Here is a 20769-nt window from a genome sequence, read left to right as displayed (position 1 = left end):
TGGATTATCTTGTTAAATAGATTCATCCTAACATGTAGAACATATTTTGTAGCCAGTATGAACCTGCATGGGGATCAGTTGTTGTCATTGACTGCCCAGAAAAAAGTGAAAGTTTTGTCCAAGTGATGATGGCACACTGGTTAATATAATTCATAGAGATGAAAATGCAGTACCCATTGCATCTGGTGCAAGGTGTCTTCAGCATAGACACTTACTGTATTCTCTGGTAATAGTACTGTAAGTGTGTTGGCTAACCTGCAACTGTGAGTGCCCTAACTATTGTTTGTTGTGTAAAGAATATTAATAAGTGATAATGTCAACAAATATGACACGTAAGAGTGATCATAAAATTTAAATACATTTTCTCACTGTCACACCAAAACTGTATTCAAGTGATTGCACAAAGCATAGCACAAGTCCATCTTCATCAGTTCAGCCACAAACTTGTAGATGTTTGCTTATTAAATGTTGGGAAAGTGATATTTATGCTTCACCTGTTTCTTCACATCCGGTGCTGGTGAGATGTTGCTGTTTGGTAACTGAGGCAAGTACTGAGCCTAGAGAGAGAGAGAAAGGTGTAAACCACCTGAACTTTTTCCTTCATTTCTCTAACATATTTCTTTTTTCATTGAGATGATGCCTTATCAGGGTGTCTAGCGGTAAAAATAGTAAGAGGAACCATCACTTAAAATGATTCTCTACTTAAAAGGTGCCTAGTTTCTTCTTCTTCTTCTTCTTCTTCTTCTTCTTCTTCTTCTTCTTCTTCTTCCAGAGTGAGAGATCAGTTTGCATTCATGCCAGGTTAAAATGTAAGGCAATGGTAAAGACGTAGCTTGTGTGACGAACAAATGTAATCTGTTTATCATATTTTTAGTGTTAAGAACATATTAATGGTATGTTCTACTAACATACTAACATACATATGGTTGCAGAAAACAACCCATAGCTGCATTTTCAAGCCTAGTTTCAAGGCTGAACCTGTAAAATATTTTTGGGTGGAGTATCTGTCTTAGTGAAGTGTCCATGAACAAGACACGACCCTCTCCAAGCTCTTCTTCTGCCTCTGGCTCTATGCTTTAGCCCCAGTTAACAAGCAAGTACCTGTAGTGGTACAGTGACCAACTCAAGGACATGTGTGGCTGTAGCAAGGTGCGCAGTCTGGGCACTGTCACTGTGTTTCATGCTTACCCCTGCCTGTCTGCGTCGGGAGCCTTTGTCATGTCGTCTTCCCGGGCGCTCACCCTCACGACCCCAGTTGGCTCCTCCTTCCTCCTGGAAATAAGGCAGCTCCAGCAGCTCCTCACAGGACAGCCGGAGAGAGGGGTCCATCACCAGGCATGACTGCTCACACAAAGACGCTATAGTTAGCATGGAGTGTTGGCATTTCAGAACATTGACTTTGCCTTGATAAACATATTTTATACTGGCTGGAGCCAGAATACTGAGTCATCATTGTGTTTGTATTTGTCCGTTACACACTGGAGCCCCACCAATTTTTGTTCTTGAGGCTGATATGATATCCAGAGTTTAGTCAGATAATGATGTACTGCCCGATACTCATTTATTAATCTAAAAATGTAACTTAAATATTTTTCAAAAAGGATACCTTAAATTTAAATAAACAAACATACAGTAGCTTTAGCTTTTCTGTACTGCAATATCTTGTTACTTATCAGCCAACACATACACATACCGATATATCTGTGATAAGCTCATTTGCCCGTATATATAACTCAGGCTCTATTACACAATACATAACATACCTTCATAACTTGGAGGGCATGAAGAGACACTCCATGGAAACGCTTTTCCAAAGGCTCCTAAGAGCGAAAAATAAATAGCAATTAATAACACCAAACACACTTCATCGCCTCTCCATTAAGAACATATGCATTCTCAATGGTAACAGGATTCGTACCGTCGTGTCAGGTTCAGGAATACTGACTCCACTGAAGAAAACGTTGGAGCGGAAGACCTGCTGGTGACGAGGGATCAGGTCACCTGAGGGCAGAAATGGGAAAATCTTCATCCAGTGCCAAAATTTTAATCAGTGTATGTACTGGTGGAAGTGTTCCTTTACAAACCTTCAGAAAATGTTGAACTAAGAACTAAAACATCTGTAGTACATTTCAGGTTCTGGTGTTATCTCCTGCATATAAAAGAGCACGGCCTGCTTTCTTTACTGGTTCAACAAACACACAAGAGCGAAGTCCATTGTAAGAGGCCAGGTTACTTATTCAGTAAAGTTTCTTTATGTTTCTAAAGGGTGCTTTCACACCTAAGCTGTTCGGTTCAGTTCAACTCTGGTGCATTTGACTGGTTTGGTTTTAGTTAGCTTAAACTATTGTGAAAGCTGTCAAACAGCCAAACAACCAGACCAAGACCACTTGAAAAGATAGATCTCTGTCTGCTTTCAAGCTAACTGGTGCAGTTTGTTTGTGGTGTGAAATCAAAGCAAACCAACCACAAGGCCGTGAGACAGAAGATATGTCATTTTAGCATGAATTAAAAAACTGAACTACAATTAAATCCATCCACTGATTGCGGAAACTGTCAAGAAAACAATGTCATATGCATAGCTGCATAAGTGATCTTCATAATTATGCAAGTGAGTTTGTGCAAGTGCTTCCACAGGTAGATTATTTCTTTTACGTGTGGCCCCTTGTCAGTGTACCTAGAGTTTTTCGGATGAGGTAGAGCTGGTCAACGTCAGACTTCCCCGGCCAGAGTGGATTCCCATGGAGCAGCTCAGCGAAGACACAGCCCAGAGCCCACACGTCCACAGGAGGCCCGTACTGAGTATCTCCAACTAGCAGCTCAGGGGCCCGGTACCAGCGGGTCGCTACATAGTCTGTGTAGTCATCCTCTGGTCCCGCTGAGTATATGACACACAGAGATGGAGATAACTTGTACGCACACGCATACACTTAGACACTGAATAATGAACACTAAATAACACGTACATTGTAGCGGAAGGGATTACAAGGCATGCTGAATGACTACATGACTACATGTTAATGTATGGTAACATAACACCGAAACCTAAGGCAGGAAGGGTAAACAGAGACACACTACACAGAGACGCACTAACTGGTTGAATGGTCCTCCTATGCAATGCATTCATTGAAACATTGAAAGTGAGGAGGCCATCGGCAGGAGCTGATATAGGTTCCGTGTTGAATAAGTCATTAGAGGTACATTAACACTAAATGCACATAAATGTACTGGCTCTCTGGGTGACCTACTCAGAATTCGGGCGAAGCCAAAGTCACAGAGCTTGATGACTCCGGTTTTGGTGAGAAGGATGTTCTCTGGCTTTACATCACGGTGGATGCACTGCAACATAAACGCTCAGGATCAGGGAATTGTCAACATGATACACAGTCTCTTAGTGACAGAGAAAGAGGCTTATATTAAGGCTGACAGGTTAGGAATGGACGTGGAGGAACAATAGCAAGAGAAACCTATACACATTTCAATATTGAAACTGAATACTGCATTGAAGTCACTGAGACTTAAATGATTCCTGTTGGGGGAACTGAAGCCTAAACAAAATCAGAGTTTGCTCATTGTAGTCTGGAATTATGCTTCATTTTAGTTAGACAAAATTTCTAATTCATCAGAGTTTTGCTCATAAACCAAACCTGCAGGTGCCTGGTGGGCAGCTTCAGTCAATTCTCAAAAGTTTTCCAGGCAAATATTTTGTGCTAAAAAAACTGAGCAAGTCACATATAAGCTGGTTTTGCAAGGTTCAGAGAATTGGTAAACTAACGTCACAGGAAAACTAAATATTTTAAGCAAGGTTGTGAGCAGCCACAGTAAGCAAGTTAACTACTCTAAAATAAGATTGCTCTTGCAAACACAGTATTCACCTGATATAATAATTAATAATAATAACTTAATATAGCATATGCAATGCAATGACGCAGCTAAAAGTATTAGAGCAAGTATTTTTTTGGTAAAAATAAAAAGTCAGCAGTAAAACAGTGAAAAAAGAATACATTTTAAGTATATCTTAAAACAATAATGAGGTGCCATATGTACATTGACTATTATTTGCTGTGGTAGTTTTTTGTCTACACTGTAAAATATGGAGATTCTGAAATCAGCTTATATGAGGCTGTGGATTTTGTACTCCATCTTTTTGTTGTCACACTAGGAATGGATCACTGCATGGCCAGTATGGAGAGGAGGAAATTATTACAGAGAAAAATAACTTCAATGCACTATACATGTGGCATGAGAGTATTGTTCTAAGGCAGTCTAAAAAAACTCAAAATGTATCCTTTAAGACAAAAAAGGCGAAAAAACACTGAAAGAAAATAAAGAATAAATACAGAAAAATCACAGAAAAAGCATTCAATTATGTACCAGGTTAAAAATATACTGACATTGTGCTTGTGGCAAAAGTTAACAGCCTGCAGCGTCTGCCACACTATACTTTTCAGCTGAGTCTCAGGTACCCTACAGAGGACAAGACACAAAGGAATATTGATTGTTGTAAGAGGAACAAAACAAAACCTCTTTACTAGTCAGCTTTTCCTTATCTATCATTCCAGCGATTTCAAAAAAGAAGTGGTGCTCTACACAGCCCTCTTGTCACCCGGGCAACCTTAGGCCTGTCTCTAACAGCAACAGCGCCTTTGTTTTCAGGAGCAGCTAGAGTTTCTGCGGCACAGCCTTGTGGGAAAAGTTAAAATGGTCAGCTAGCCATTGTGGCCAAGACTTGCTGTGTGACTTAACATGACAAAAACTACACAAATCTTATCTTGTGACCATAGATTGCATGATGAGGGCTCACATGGAGCTAAATACTTGAGTAATAGTTTGCTTCAGACTTGGCTATTCCTCCCTCGCTCTGTTGCCAATGTCTATGTCTTTGAAATGTCTTGGCATCAGTCTTGACTCCCTCTTTGTGATTCACCCTGTTGGTTTCTGCTGCCTAAGTATAACAATACCACAATGTACAAATACACAATTTCAACTAAAGGTCCTGCATTCAAAATGCACTTAAGTAAAAGTTAGTAAGTATTATTAGAAGAATGTAATTAACATATCGAAAATAAAATTCATGCAGCAGAAAGGCCCCTGTCAGTAGCACATTAATATACTGTATATTATATTATTTGATGATAATCACTGATGCATTAACATGTAAGTAGCGGGAGCTTTAAACTCATTTATATACATCTGTGTTGTTAAATCCTTAACAATGCATCATATTTTATAAACTTATCAACTTTTTAAGTGTGTGGGCCGTCAGTATGTTCAAATCTTACTCAACAACACTTGGCAGCAGATGATACTCTGTCTAAAACCACTGTGTTGCCCCTGACCTACCCTCGAGGGTGTTTGTCCAGCTCATTGAGGACCGTCTGCTCACAGAACTCGAACACCAGGTGGAGCCGTCTTTTCCTCCTGAAGACCTCCAGCAGGTTCACCAGATTCACGTGTTTCAGCTGCTGCAGGGCCAACGGAGAACAAGGACACTGTGTCAGCGCTCGACAGCCCAAAGTGTTGGACAAAATGTTAATTCAATGTTTAATCAAACCTACAGAGGGTCTAGGCTCTGCCCCACCTTAAAATTCTGTCATTTTATTGCTGCCTCCTAATGTTGTGTTTATGGCTTTTATTTTTCTTGAACGTCTTATTTTCATTTTTCTATCAGAATCCAAATGTGTACATGGGTTAACACTTATTCAATCCTTTTTCAAGTTGAGATGCCTGTAAAGCTCTTTTAAACTGTGTATGAATTGTGTGTATAATAATAATAATACTTGTGCATGACACATTCTTAACAAAGTGACAAAAAAGATCTCTTAATGGGTGCATGCGGACCTGTGTGAAGGCACGTGTCCACCTGTGGTGTTAGATGGGAGCAAACTTGACACTATAGGGTGATACTAATCTCTTCTCACCTTCAGCATACGTATTTCTCGCAATGCAATCTTCTTAATGACCGGGTCATCTTCAGATTCCACAAACTTCTTGATGGCTACTATCTGGCCAGTGTCTCTGTGTCTGCATTTGAACACCACGCCGTAGGAACCCTCACCAATTTTGGCCAGCTTTTCATACTTCTCCATCGGGCAGTTAGTAGCTGTCACCTGTCAAAAGGCACGTTTTCACAGTACAATGTAACAACGTGCTATTTCACCATTCCCCAAATAAAAGAACATGACTACATGCACATGTCCTGTCCTCCGACCCTGCAGCCGAACCACCAAACTCATTCTGAGGATTCTCATTATTTTTCGAAAGGTTGTAACCTGAGAGATAATTCCACAGACCAGAAGAGGCGCGTTGTTTGCAGGCAAAAGCAACTCATGCAGAACTAGTTAACTACAGTTTTCAGTGTCACAACCGGCACGATCTCACTCACTCACCTGTCCAGAACCCGAAAGCGTCTTCATCGACAAGTCAGCGGCGAGTCTGCGGATGTGTGCGCAGTCACTTCGCTCAGCCTCTCTGCGCTTACAGTCATAAAGTCCGGACAATATATTTACATTGAGAGGTCTCTCTCCTTATCTCGGCTAGCAGTCACTGAAGCTCTCTGCTCATTAGCTGCCCTCAGCACAGTCCGCTGTCTCACTGTAAGTCACTGTATATTCACGAACGCAGAAATAATGGGCCGCTCGCTACGACGTTTAACTCACCCCTTAGAAACTGCGCAGAAAAGAGCAACAGTAACACGGCACACGTACAGGATGCAATTCACAAAGACGGCTACGTAGGTTAAAACACGCACGTGAATACACCTGCGTTGTAACCAAGGAGACAGTTGGCCTGGGTGAGGTCGACGCACGTTAAGACGAAGCGGCCGAGACTGTTGGTTTTCCAATTGAATGAGCAAGTGATTACTTAAAACTATGAATTCTGTAATAATTTAATTACTACCACTACCTTTGTCTGTTGTACATTTCAAATATGCAAAATCCCATTCATGTTCTCCCGTTTTCAGTGGAAGTACAGAAGAATGGAAACATTCCCAATAACCTTAGCGTAATTCCTTTTATCAAAAATGTACTGACTTTGAAGATCAAGATTTTACATCCAAAACAACTGATCTACTTAGACATTATGATCTATTTTTATATACCCAACAGCATATAAAGTAGTTAAAAGGAGCTCAACCTTGACCAGCTACAACTAAAATGCTTCTTACACATTTCTGCAATAATACTCTAATTATATGATAATATAAAGTGGTGCTTTTACTTTTGATACTTTTAAGTACACTTTGCTGATTGCCTCTGTACCTTTACTTGAGAGGTACAGATTTTGAATGCAGCACTTGTACAATTAAATATAATATTTTTTACATTGTTGTATTTCTATTTTTACTTGAGTAAAAGATCTCAGTGCTTCTTCCACCACTGCTCATAATGTACTGAAATATGAATATGCGTAATATTAAGGTTAAGGTTCCTTTATTGCCTCCCATATTGTCTTGGATTAAGGGAATCAAAACCAGACATCACAATAAAAACACATGAAATAACAAGAACAAAGAACATATGCAAACATTGGCCTAAGATAAAACAACCAAGCAAATTAGTCGCAAAGCCATTCCCTCTGTTAATATTATTGTGTACTTTAAATGCTTGCTCACACACCAGTACAGGCAATTAATTTATGTTATCCAAATAGAGATCCAATGAAGATGCATCATTCCACAGCCCCATAGTTTCATCAATCACCAAGAAGAAGCTACAGCATCATGTCACTCTGCCACAGATATGAAACGTATGCAGGACCAACTCTGATGTGGTCTGACTTTGGGGTTTGCACAGCTCTATGGGATCCTCTGCAGAATCACACGGAGAATAATTTAGGACTTCACAGTGAATGATGGGAAAGCAGACCTTGTTGCACTCTTGTGCCCAGAGACACACAGACACTTTGAGGTGCTGGCATCGAGGCTTCGTGGTGAAGGGTATGAAATGCCTCATGGCAGACTGGTAAGACGTGTTAGTTGTACGGGGTCAGTAAGGCACAGAGGTTGTTGTGTTCAGAGGCCCGTGCAGTATGTTAAAAGACCAATGGAGAGCAGAGAAAATAGGTCAGTGCATTGAATCACGCTATATTTGCATGACAAAAACACTTGTGTTGCTGGAGCAAAATTTAGCACAAAGTCTGTTCGGTGGCTTCCTCTGTTAATACAGCTTTCATACTTTCTTTGTCTGATAGTGCTCAGACGTTCTTGATTTCATCACAAACATCGTTGTGTAGTTAATCAAAGCAAAACCTGAATTCTTTCTTCTAATTTTACTGCTGTTCACTCAGACAAAATAATACAAGGAGGAAAATCTGTAGCTATGTCTGTTGTGACCCTGATTCTGTATACACTACTCTTATAAGCGGGGTGTACATTTGTACTACACAATTATTTTGTGCGGATGGACAAACTTTAACATAAGGCTTGAAGTTGAGGGCAGAGACTACAAACTCACATAGAGCTCATATAAATGATGTACCACCTTTGACCATCAGGCGGCAGTGCACACCCATCAAAGCTCTTACAGACCAGCACAACAGGAGAAGTTACAGTAATAGTTGTTGACATTTGATTTCATTTTGTTCTCCCCATCTTATCATTAATGGTGATCAGTGACATAGTTCATCGTCTCATAGTTGACACTGTGGAACAAATTGTCTATAGTGATCATTGTTTTCTGTTATTATTGTTAGTATTTCAGGGGATTTTTGCCTTGAGTTTCCTTATGTTAAATGTCACCATTTAGTGCTTGATGAATAGTTAATTCTTCATAACTGTCCCAGTGCACGTAACACAATAGACACCCATGGGAAACATTTGGGCAAAACCTAAAAAATTCCGACTGAAGACTGCACTATGGCAATTTACTATCTTTACTTCCCTGTTGAGTCATCCCTCAGACAGAGACAAAATTATTGAAACCATCACCGGTTTGTTTTAGTCTAGCCTTCCTTTTGAAAATACACAATCCAACCTCTAAAAAGCACCCAGACCTAGGACAGTGCACCACACAGTCCAGCCCTGTTGGCTCGCCATCCCTTGAAATTCAACGTTCTACTTTTAGACAAGCTGGTCCCAAGTGGCTCAGTTCTTTGGCCTGGCAGGCTTTCACCTTCGCAGCAACCAGGTAAACGTGGCTGTCAGTTTTGAGAGACACTAGTGCCATGCAAGGCTTGTTGACAAGTCAATCATTATCACCTCAGGGGCAGACAAGCCAGAGAGTGTGAGAGAGCCGGTGCCTCTAAAGCCAGTCATTCAGCATGTTCAGCTTCTGGCTTCCTGATGTGGACAGAGAGCAGGCAGCAGAGCTCTGTTAAACAGCAGATGTTTTACACTGCGGCCGTTACCCTCATTTCCTGGGCGGAGAGCTCCTCGCTCTATTAGACGAGTAACAGGAACCAGAAAAAAAAAAGAGTTAGAGGGGGAGAGAGAGAGAAAGAGGCAGAGCGAGTGAGTGCAAGAGAAAAGTTAGCTGAGCTCAGAGCTCCCACAAATCACTTTGTCACCAGCAAGCTCTGACAAGCACCAGGAGAGAGGGAGCGCACAGGGAGTTAAATAGAGGTGTGAATAGGGAGTTGTGTCAGAAGAGACTCAAGAGGGAAGGTGTGAAGGAGCTGCAGACGGCGTGAACAAGGTGATACCGATGGATGGATAGAGAGGACAGAGACAAGACCACAATCTGATTCCCAAAACAGCGTGAGCTAAGAGGAACTGTTACTTCTGCTGCTGCTGTCGTTACTGCTGCTGTGTCTGGAGGGTAACCTCACTTAGAGAGAAGGTTTTGTTACAGGAGGACAGTGTTTGATTGACTTTATCTTCTGCTGGCATCCCTGTTTGAGCTGTTTTCATCCCAGGCTTGATACACAAAGAGCATTCACTATCGTATTATTGTGTTTGAGAATGAAGACACAGTTACAGAGACAGCTGCTTTGTGTGTGTGAAGTAGGCATGAGACTGAGGTGTTGAAAGCAACTTCTGGTGAACTGCAGCTGTACACAGATCACATGCTGTTGTTGCTAAAAAGAGGTAGTCAGAGTGGACAGGGATCCAAGTTTATCAGATGTTTTTCTGTAGAGACATTTCTTAATAAGGTTTGCGACTGGTGTAGAATAAGTTAGTGAAAGGGATACTACATTAGACTTTCTTTCCCTGCACCGGGGATATTTGATTAGCTCTGGGCTGACTCAAAGCCCTTGAGAGTTTTATCTGGGCCGTAAAGGAAGCCAGTGGTCATCTGATCAAACTTCGCAAACAGAGAAATAGGAAGGCAATTTTTCCACTTCAAGCACAGGACGTATTAGAGACATTTAGAGAGGGCTTCTTTGACATCACATCCATGTACAGAATAGTGCTGAATGATCTGTGAAGAGACCGGGGTCAAGGGGGACAGGAAGCGGTGTCAGCTGAAAAGGGTTAGGGTTAAGTAAGTTGGGCTCTGCCAACACTACTCTTACTTTTTCTGAGCGTTGTATATATAAAGAGAGACTGCCTGGTGAACAATACAGCACTGATGTGACACGTGGAGGTGTATATATTTACTTTGAGTAAGACAGTATTTAGTCTGATATTGTGGGTGGAGGCTTAAAATCATATCAATCACAAGTTAATCTGTGAGTACGGAACCATTGCATTGTTGAGCATTTGAGTGTTGGTAGATTGTTTGTCTGCGTGCATGTTTGGCTGGGCTCTGTTAGCATTTGACAGCTACGCTTTGGACTCACATCAGCGTCTGGGACGTCATTGTGTTACCTGTGTGGCTGAGTCAGAGGCTGGCTCTTCACTCAATGTCTGTCCGCCCACTCGTAGTCTCTCCACCTGCTTCTATGCAAAGAAGACCCAAGTGTTAGGTGGTTTTCACAGCAGCAGCGACAGCGGTGGCACCAGCAGTCCTGAACTCTCAGGACTCTCCACACTGCTTTAATTGTTCTGTCGTGTGTAAACACCTTGCGTCACTCACACCTCTCCACGGAGTGATTCACTGTTCCCTAAGCATCCCTGGTCGGAGGCAGGCAGTGAAAGTAAAGGTGAGGGAGGATTTGCTGAGAACCAGAGGGCATAATTGGTTGCAAACAGTCAGGTTGGCACCATGAAGCTGGCGTTCTTGATGCTCATGGTTGTGTACACGGTGGGCAATGTAAGCAGTATGTCTACATGTAAGACACTGGACCTGGAGATGGTGAAGAAAAAGCGCATTGAGGCCATTAGGAGCCAGATCCTTAGCAAACTGCGTTTGCCAAAAGAGCCCGAGCAAGATCAGACAGGAGACGAGGAGGAGATCCCTACCACCCTGCTGTCCCTCTACAACAGCACAAAGGAGATGCTGAAGGAGCAGCAGACTGAGGTCCAGACTGGTATCTCCACAGAACAGGAGGAGGAGGAGTACTTTGCCAAGGTGCTGCACAAGTTCAACATGACCAGTGAGTACCAGATAACTCAGAACAGCAATACATCAGTCATGTATTGTGCACACATAGGCACACATTGTCAAGAATGGAGGCAGTTGCTGATGGCTTAACTACAGCACTAAGAATGTCAAGTAATAGTATGACTGTGATTTATGCTCCTACATTTACAGGCACTTGAGACACACTGCTCAAGACACACACACATGGAAGCAAAGATCCTGTAGATGCACTGAATTGATTTTGAAAAATTAAGAGTTACTAATGGCCGAGGGAAATCAACAGGTGCCTTTTGGAACAAGAACTACTCTATATAAATGTATCAAAAACCAAAGACGGTCTGAGACATTTTGTTGTTCAATGCCAATATTTCACATTGTCATTTTGATGGCCCACCACAAATCAGCCTAGATAAGTCTTAAAGCATTCGCTGGGATAGACAAATTTTGCGGATGCAGCACAACATTAACCAGCATTTGCCCGATGGCTGGTGTCAATTCCAATCTCGTCCATAAATTCCCTCAACATGTGTACCCCTTCTGATCTCCGCCCAATATCTTCAGGCAGCTTGAGGAGTTCTGAGATCACAGGTGTTGTGAGTTAGCAGGACTGTGTGTTACATCTGGTCTGATGCTCTGCGTTGCTTTCGTGGTATCTACTGCATTTTTACTGCTTTATTAGTGCTGTTTGTTTGGCTAGCTTGCGTATGCTGTTTGTTCAGCCAAATGGTTCTTGGCTGTAATTTTGCACTCCCAAAGTATTATGATAAACAGATTTTTTTTAGTTTTGTTTCTTTGCTCCATTGTTCTCTACATGCCTATACTCCTCACCCTATCAGGCAGGCATCCACACTATCCCTCTTTTATCCACCACTTCAAAAGAAAGACTTGAGTGGATGGACCGTGCTCAGGAGTGTGCAGACCAAAATGAGAACAAAGGAACTTGCCTGAAGGGCTTGATTTTGTTCTGCTTAGATGAAAGCCAAAGAACAGGAGGGAAAAAGGAAAAATTTGATGGGAGAAGACATGAAATGCACTATTTCACCTTCTGTCTGTCTCATTCTCTTGCTTTCGTTTTGTCTCTCTCTCTGTCCCTCAGGGACTGGGGGTTTCCTGTAACTTGAGCATTGGGTTCTCCCTTGCTTATCCTGTCACTTGCTCTCCATCATATCTCATTTTCCATTTAATTTCCATGTCTCTCTGCCCATGATTACTCGTCTCTCTCTCTCTCTCTCTCCTTCCCTCTCGCTCCTCTCTCCGCTGGGTTTCCTGCACTTATTATCAGTGTGTTTGCAGCATGTTTGTGACAGGGCAGCTTGGCAGGAAGGAAGGCAGGCTGATGGCCACTGAGATCTTGAGTGACTCAGGTCCGGTGCAAGCGGTGCCCATGGGGAGCATGTGTTTCCTACCTCTGTGGAATGCCAGAGAACACCCATCCACTGTCTTAACCCTCAGCATGGCTCCTTAAAACACGCAGCCTCCACACACTGGGGAAGGGTGAACATCAAGTGTATGAGTGTGCGTGTGGAGGCCTAGCAAGCATCTGCTGTTCTGTGAGAAGTAAAGGACAGAGGTTTGAACAAAGAAATTAAAATGGAAATATTCATAAACTCCTAAAATCCTATTCGTCACTTCAATTTGTGGTTCTTTTTATGGGCGACTCACACTTTCCTGATACCACAAAACAGCCTACGGGGATGCATATTTGTGTGCGCTGAATTTTAGAACTTAATAGTTTTAGTCTCCATCATGGTAATTGTGTGGCGCATTAGGCTAAATTCCTTCAGCCAGTCACAGCAGTCACATCCCTCCCTTGAAGCCCACACAAATTCACCTCTCCCATTTAACATGGTATTGGTCCAAATGCAATTCAGCTCGTTAACAGGGAACTCTTTTCTCCTTTGGAAACCAGCCACTTTGCACCATTCAGGAGTGAAATGAGTTCTCTGCTCCGGAACAATTATTATATTTAAGAGTAAATGAAGTTGCTATCACCCTACGATGAAGAGGAGTAGCAACAGGGGTCGGACAGTATGTGTAAAACAGGGTGAGGTGAGGAAATGAGACTTCGACAAGTGGGCTGTGGGAGGGTGGAGCCGAGCATATGAAGGAGGCAGGTATTTAGCCTGTTGCTGGAATCTGGTTCCTCCCACTGGTAATTACAGAGCTGTCTCCCTACCTGTCACAACAGCTGTCCCCGGCTTACCTGCGGATAGGCCCTGATTCAACACACAAATCCCCCCCCACACCCATGTTAGTATGCAGGCTAGGGTGCTATATCTGGAAGAGCATGGAGCAGAAATTTTATACTTTGTTCCCTCAAAGCATTTTATTTTGATCACACGAGCAGTTCAGCCATAGGCCTCCAGAGACGACACAAGCTGTGTTAATTGAAAAGTAGAAGTGAGGATAAAGCTTCACCGTAATTACAGTACTGCAGCCAATATGCTTCTAAGGGGAAGTGATGTAATTTCCTGTTTCGTAAACACCCTTAACACATTTATCTCAGTTTACTCAAACTAGCTGGAGACGATGACTTTCCGTGCCTGGTGTTGCTTGGTACATCCTCGCCAATTCAGCGCTCTCCACATACTGTACACTGTTGTGACGCTCTGTGTTTCCACTCATGCACTTACAACCAAACATTTGACTCTGCTCTGGGTGGGACCAGTAAAATGTCATCTCATTTCCCTTTCCCACACTCCACACCAGCTCTTTTCAGTTTCAGTTTGGCTTCGCTACAACGGGTGAAACACTACCTAAGCAACGACACAGATGGCGGAACTGGTAAATGATACACAAGCAGCCGTGACATGGAGGATCCTGGTACAGCCTGGATCGACTACGCAGTTCAAGTATGCAAGGCTGGGTTGTACCTCCTGTCAAAGAATAATTCCCGGACTTGAGAGCAGAGAATCCCGGCTTTGGCAGGCTGAGGCAGAGTAGAAGGTTTGGGCCTGGGCCAGACCCAGGCTCCATTGATACACATCTCCAATTTCTCTGCACCCCCACTCACACCCTTCCACCCCTCACAACTGTGAGTTATACTCATGAGTACATTCTTTGCTTCGCTGTTTTCTTTGCATTTACCCGTCTACATCGCCTCTCACTCTCTCTTTCTACATGGTGTTTCACTCTCGGTCATCTTCCTTCCTGCGCTTATCTCTGCAGGCCTCTGTCGAACTTAATCCTTTGTAATGTAACGCTGGTAGATTTATGGTGTTAAAGCCTTCGGTAGCTTGGCTCTGTTTTCTGTCAGGCTCTGCAGGGGGAACGTTCCTGCTGTCATGATATGGGCAGGCTCAGGAATAAAAGTTGCAAATATGGGCAGGGTTACTGTAAGAAAACAAAACACTCTCTATGGTCAACTTTACAGCAGCTGGAATAGATGAATGCTTGGCTGCAGTTAAGATTATTGAGTAACACTGGGAATTTGGCTATTTTATTATTTATTATTGTGTGTACAGAATTATGAAGAACATTTATGAAAAGAAATTCTGAAGTTTATGAAAAACAGAATAATAAAGATCTCAGTATTACATTATATAGTAAATTGCAGTGTTGTATGTACCAAGTGTGCAAATATAATAAAGTAAATACTATAGCTTAAAGAGTCTGAACTTTAAAAATTTAAGGACCTGATTCTTTGAACCCCATGTCCTTAAGTGTTCCCTTAGAGCACCCATTTGTCCCATTGTCATGTTCTATTACTTCAAAAATGATATGATCTTGTGCCAAGAGATATTGCAGTAAAGTGTATTTACTATATAGACTGTAATCGTGGTCTGCCAACTATCAAAAACTCACCAGAGCTCCATGACCCCTCCAAGACCACAAAATGGATTTGTCTTATACCAATACCTTTCAGTACTGCTGCTGTTCTCCTCATCATTACTAATATTGGTCTTTGATCAGGTTCCTGGAGGAAGGTAGAGAATGAAGGGTGAGCAGAGAAACAACACTGAGACATTAGAATAAATGACATGCCAGTGTGACAGTCGTTCTTATCTGTACATGGCATATTGTGATTGTATGCGTCCAAAAACTCACTCATTATCTGTGTTTAGATGAATTCTTGCCTGAACTTGCTTGTCCAAAATGGTTTTATGAAATCTCCTAATAAGTAATTGCCTGTTTAAAATCACACAGGGAAAAATAACACAGAGAACACCAAGACGTCCAAAAGCATCCCGATGTTCTTCAACATCTCTGAGATACGGGAAAGTGTGGGGGATTACCGCCTGCTGACCAGTGCGGAGCTACGGATGCTCATCAAGCAAACTAATATACCTGAGGAGCAGCGAGTGGAGCTGTACCAGGGTCTGGGGGCCTCGCCCCGCTACCTCGCTTCCCGCTTCATCAGTAATCAATGGAGAGACAAATGGCTTTCCTTTGATGTCACTGCGACCCTGCAGGACTGGCTCAAAGGGACCGGTGAGATAAACAAGCTTTATTTATTGATCTGGTACTACTATGACCTCTGTTCATTTGTTTAGTTCAGCCCTTGTGCAATCTCATGCCATTTCCAGATGACATTTACCTTCACAGATAGAGTAACCAACCAGTTTTAAATTGCTCCCTGTTGTAAATTTGTGTCTTACCAGAGGATGAGCAGGGTTTCCAACTTCGAGTGTTCTGTGAATGCGGCCAGACGAGGGATGATGCCTTCGGTTTTGGCATTTCTGGGATCGCGAGTGGTAGGGGAGACACAGGACAGTTACAACTGATGACGCAGCAACCACCCTACATCCTGACCATGTCCATCCCTCAAAACATCAGCAACCACTTCTCCTCACGTAAAAAACGCTCCACAGAGCCGAAAGACACCTGTACTGCGTAAGCACTCCCACACATATAATAGTGCCCTCTTGTATTTTAGCCTTTTAACCTCTGGAGCAATTGAGGTTCAGTGTCTTGCTCAAGGACAGTTCAATGTGTGGACAGGAAGAGTGGGGGTTCAAACCACTAATCCACTCTACCGTCTCAGCCATAGCTGCACTGGAAGAAGACAATTCTACACTTGACTGATTTGTCGCTTTCTTCAGGCAGAGAAGTGACTGCAGTGTGTCAGACACCAGACTTTCGTTTGGTTGTCTTGTTTAGGATGGGAAAGACTCAAATGCAGCTGCAATTTGTACATATACCTCACTTCACTAAAGACAATTCTGTGTTTTCTCTTATGCAGCCAGACAGAGACCTGCTGCGTGAGGAGCTTGTACATCGACTTCAGGAAAGATCTGGGCTGGAAGTGGATACATAAGCCGACGGGTTACCATGCCAACTACTGCATGGGGTCCTGCACCTACATCTGGAATGCTGAAAACAAATATTCTCAGGTATAGTGCAATCCACATCTGATTACACGGCTGAGTAACGCACAGCCATGTAAGGTTTTCTCCCCCTCTTACTGAAGGACTGTTTTGATTCACACCCCAGTAATGTGGAACATATCAAAGGGGAAGTCTGTGTTTTATGAGAGTCAGGGAGGGTTTAAATTAGTACTCAAATGATTAATCGATTATTTGGTCAACAGAATCACTGATTCCAGCTTCTCAAATGTGAGATTTTGCTGCTGCTGTTTGGGGAAAAACATTTCACCATGGGTATTTTTCATGTTTTTGACATTTTATAAACAAGTAATTGATGAATCAGAAAAATAACGTACTAATGACACACTAGTTGTTAATGACAGTAATCATTAATTTCAAGTCTAATTCAAATAATATAGCTCTTTAATTTTGACTGATACCAAAACTGATGTTTTTAGCCAAGCTAGTGGTGTGGCTCTGGGGATGGCAGTGGCAGTCTGTCGGTCAACCACTTTGGTCCAGACTGAAATGTCTCAACAACTATTGGATGGATTATCGTGAAATTTGGTTCAGACAATCATGTCCCCCTCAGGATGAATTGTAATAGCGTTGGTGATCGTCTGGCTTTTCATTTAGTGCCATCATCAGGTCAAATTTTATATTTGTTTAATGCTTTGGTTTATAACCAAATACCTACAAAACAAATTACATTCCCATCAGCCTCAGCTGTGCTTTGTATTTAGTGTGAATTAGCAAGTGTTAGCATGCTAACACAATTAACTAACTTGGTGAACATGGGAAACATTATACCTGCTAAGAGTCAGCATGTTAGCGTTGATATAGCATTCAGAGGTGCCCATGTAGAGCTTGACAGAGCCGTTAGTATGGCTGGAGACTCTTAGGCTTGTTCAGTTGAAGTCACATGTAACAAATATTTTGTGTCAGTAAAGTGTATCTGAAAATGTTTATTTTATTCACAAAATGTGCTGGAATACATATTTGTCCTATTCTTTTCAGAGTGGAAAAGCCTCTAAAACAGCACTCACTAAAGCAGTTTACTGCACCTATTCAATTGTACAGGAAACTCTGCTAAACATTATGCATCAATGAATAATTCATTAAGATGAAATATAAAAAGACTGATTAAGAAGCATCACTTAGTGGCTAATACCCCGACTTTAACAAAAGCACTCTGGTAACTCGAACTTGTAAATCCTTTGTCTATTACAATTGCTTTGGCACGTCATGTCGGTGATGAAATTCTGAGCTGAGTTCTCTGTGTTCATGTCTTTCCCTCCTATAATTATTAACAGATTTTGGCCCTGTATAAGCACCACAACCCAGGAGCCTCTGCCCAGCCCTGCTGTGTTCCCCAAGCACTGGAGCCACTGCCAATCCTCTACTACGTGGGCAGGCAACACAAGGTATCTATACCGCAGCCAAGTAACCCTCATGCTGAGGTGAAATGTTTACAGAACATCTTATGTGAAAGCAACACTTTATCACATTACTGTTGATTTTCACTTTTAGGTGGAGCAGCTGTCCAATATGATTGTGAAGTCCTGCAAGTGTAGCTAAAAATACAACATGCCTCCCCTCAAACATATACAGAGATGGAAGAAGGCGAGTTTGAGAGAGGCGCTTGTGACAGAGATAAAGAGGACGAGAATGATGTGGACTAGGGGAACAAAATATTTAAAGTCATCAGGATCTTTGCGGTCCACCTTTCCTCCTGCGAGCTCTGCCATTATCACGTTGAACGCACATCAAACCATGGACTTCTTTATATAGATATTATAGATCATATTTTCTATGTGTATATACTTTTTCCTTGCAGCAGTAAAAATCTGTCTTGAAATGAATTAATTTATTTGTTGGAGGGACAGATCTGTAAAGAAATTATATCCATGTACAAAAGTATGTCAGTTTGACATGGAAAAGGATTAAAATGATTTATTATAAACAAGAAAGGTGGATAAGGGATCCCAAAGGACATGAGGACCAAAATGACCTCGATGGAAGAATACTTTTAGTTTCACAGATGTCTGGGACATTTATGTTTCTTCCTAACGAGGTCATAGTTAAAGGTGCTAAATCCCAGGTATGGAAAACAGTGGTTGTTGGGGTTTTCCTGGAAGATAAAGCCACAGGTGTTTTTGGAGAGAGTTACACCGTAAAGGACAGCAAACAACCACAGGGACAGTCCGACCTGGGGAAACTCCCTCTGACTGAGAGGCTGGAGTTTTCAGCCGACTGAGCAGCGTTTCACAGGAACCGTCCATCAGTTTTACTTGCTTTGTTTGTTATTTCAACCCACGTGATTTATACAATGCTTTTTTTTTGTCACTATGTTTGTTTTCATAATTGAATGTCAGCTTGTCCTTCTGAAGCCTTCCGTGCTGTCAAAGCTATGAGTAACATCAGTGGTTGTAAGAGCGATGACACCATGTTTTTCTCCCACTCAGGATTTACAGCCAGCTTGTTGTCTTTAGATGGTGAGGGTCAGGGGATGTGGTTGTGGTGTTGGTTTTAGAGAAGCCATTCAAACTCAATACACACATTTGCTGTTTTCTTTTATCACCATAGTAAATTAGGGGCAATTTATTGCCTTTTATTTCAGGACAAGTTTTTACTTTCATCTGAAGTGTGATGCGTTTTGCACAACTCAAGAATTTATTCAGCTTCTATGATTTGTTTCAGGAATAAAACCAACACATTTTTCCAGTTTACCATATTTTTTATAGTGCACTTACTATTTGAAATTTGTATTTGTAAATATGAAAAATTAAATAAACATTGATGTTAAATTATCATATCAGAGTGGAAGATTTTTGTGAGCAAAATAAAACCAAATGCAATGTTTCCACTTGTCAGACAGCTGTGTTGTGTGTTGTGTAGGTGTGTGTATTGCACTTGTCGGTGCATGCATGTGTACGTGTGTGTTTTAATTACGACAAGGGGGATGGAACATTTTGCGAAATGAGCACAAACTGAAACACACCTATCGTGTTGTGGACATAAATGCCATCACCATTCAGACATGCAGTTTTGTTTTGTTCATCACATGAAAACATGACTGAAAGGTTTTATCTTGTGAGTGTTGGCCATGTTTTGGTCTGTGGTTGGCTTAGGTAAAAAACATTTGCTGAAAATGTGACTGTACTTCTTGTAAAACTGTGACTTCAGTTGGAAACTGAGAGCAGGCCAATGTAGATCAAGGCTGTAGTTCAACACTGATGTAGAGGACCCCCACCCATTCACACCTCTGTTTCCTCCTTCACTTTTCAGGCTGCTCGTCTACTGAAACGTCTCTCATGTAATCCTTTGCTGATGGGGATATACCTCACCCAGCATGCACACAACACACATCATGTTTCTTTGAGCAAACTTTATAAAACCAGGTTGTGCACTTAGCAATGACTGTCCAATGTCAGGAGAGAGATCCACCAGTGGAAAAGCGTGGCATATGCCAGGTGCGTGTGGTCTATTTCTGGGCAAGCAGTGGTTGCCTGTTTACTCTGGACGACTATAGACTGACTGAAGAAGAGCAGCAAGCCCCGCTGGGCTTCATCGAAGCCAGCACTAGAATTCCCGGACGCACAGCCCCGTTCTTGGCACTGCGCTCACCTGTAGGGATACACGCCATACCATCATTTTTTACTATCTCCTAGCACCTTGTCCACCCCCACCCTGCCAGCCCCACCCCTCTCCCTCAGTACTCAAGGGATTACTGGCAGCCCACGAGGCTGAATTGGAAGTGAGGAGAGCAGGTCCAGACCCGTTGGTAAGTCCCAGACTTAAGGGCAGTGACTACATGGAAAATTAAACACACATACTGTACACATGCACATGAAAACACTGAACCCACTGACACACAGCCACAGCTCAAGCACATCAACGTCAAATGCCTTATATAAGCTTTGTGCTAGTGAGTGGTATGGGGGATGCTTGTGCTGCTAACAAGGTGACAGTGATCTGTGCTATCTTGTTCCAAAGCTGGTCAGGTTACCCAAGGTTCCTCTGGAAAGCACAGGAATTTTCCTCCTGAGAGCCAACACAGA

The 20769-nt window shown here is 42.3% G+C and overlaps 2 protein-coding genes across 3 annotated transcripts; one reads left to right on the top strand and one right to left on the bottom strand.

Moving 5' to 3' along the window:
* LOC139284887 (cyclin-dependent kinase-like 1) lies at nt 1–6101 on the bottom strand. 2 transcript variants are annotated; one of them, XM_070905237.1, is made up of 9 exons: nt 5919–6101; nt 5341–5462; nt 4392–4464; nt 3246–3336; nt 2675–2875; nt 1919–2001; nt 1764–1820; nt 1189–1341; nt 1–557 (listed from the first exon to the last, which is right to left on the bottom strand). In XM_070905237.1, exons 1-9 carry the CDS (start codon nt 6084–6086, stop codon nt 462–464), a joined length of 1044 nt encoding a protein of 347 aa, XP_070761338.1. In that variant the 5' UTR covers nt 6087–6101; the 3' UTR covers nt 1–461. The 2 variants fall into 2 exon arrangements, with proteins under 2 accessions (XP_070761338.1, XP_070761339.1); XM_070905238.1 differs by lacking the exon at nt 1189–1341 and having other exon boundaries at nt 5919–6086.
* A 3374-nt stretch (nt 6102–9475) lies between these two features.
* tgfb1a (transforming growth factor, beta 1a) lies at nt 9476–19514 on the top strand. Its single transcript, XM_070905236.1, has 6 exons — nt 9476–11415; nt 15549–15833; nt 16004–16235; nt 16585–16735; nt 18022–18132; nt 18239–19514. The coding sequence occupies exons 1-6, from the start codon at nt 11085–11087 to the stop codon at nt 18284–18286; spliced, it is 1158 nt and encodes a 385-aa protein (XP_070761337.1). The 5' UTR covers nt 9476–11084; the 3' UTR covers nt 18287–19514.
* Nucleotides 19515–20769: the final 1255 nt, after the last annotated feature.

This window comes from Enoplosus armatus, chromosome 5 (assembly GCF_043641665.1).
Source record: "Enoplosus armatus isolate fEnoArm2 chromosome 5, fEnoArm2.hap1, whole genome shotgun sequence".
Lineage (NCBI taxonomy): Eukaryota > Metazoa > Chordata > Actinopteri > Centrarchiformes > Enoplosidae > Enoplosus > Enoplosus armatus.
Note: the sequence above shows the minus strand (reverse complement) of the source record. Positions and strands in the feature narration are given on the sequence as shown.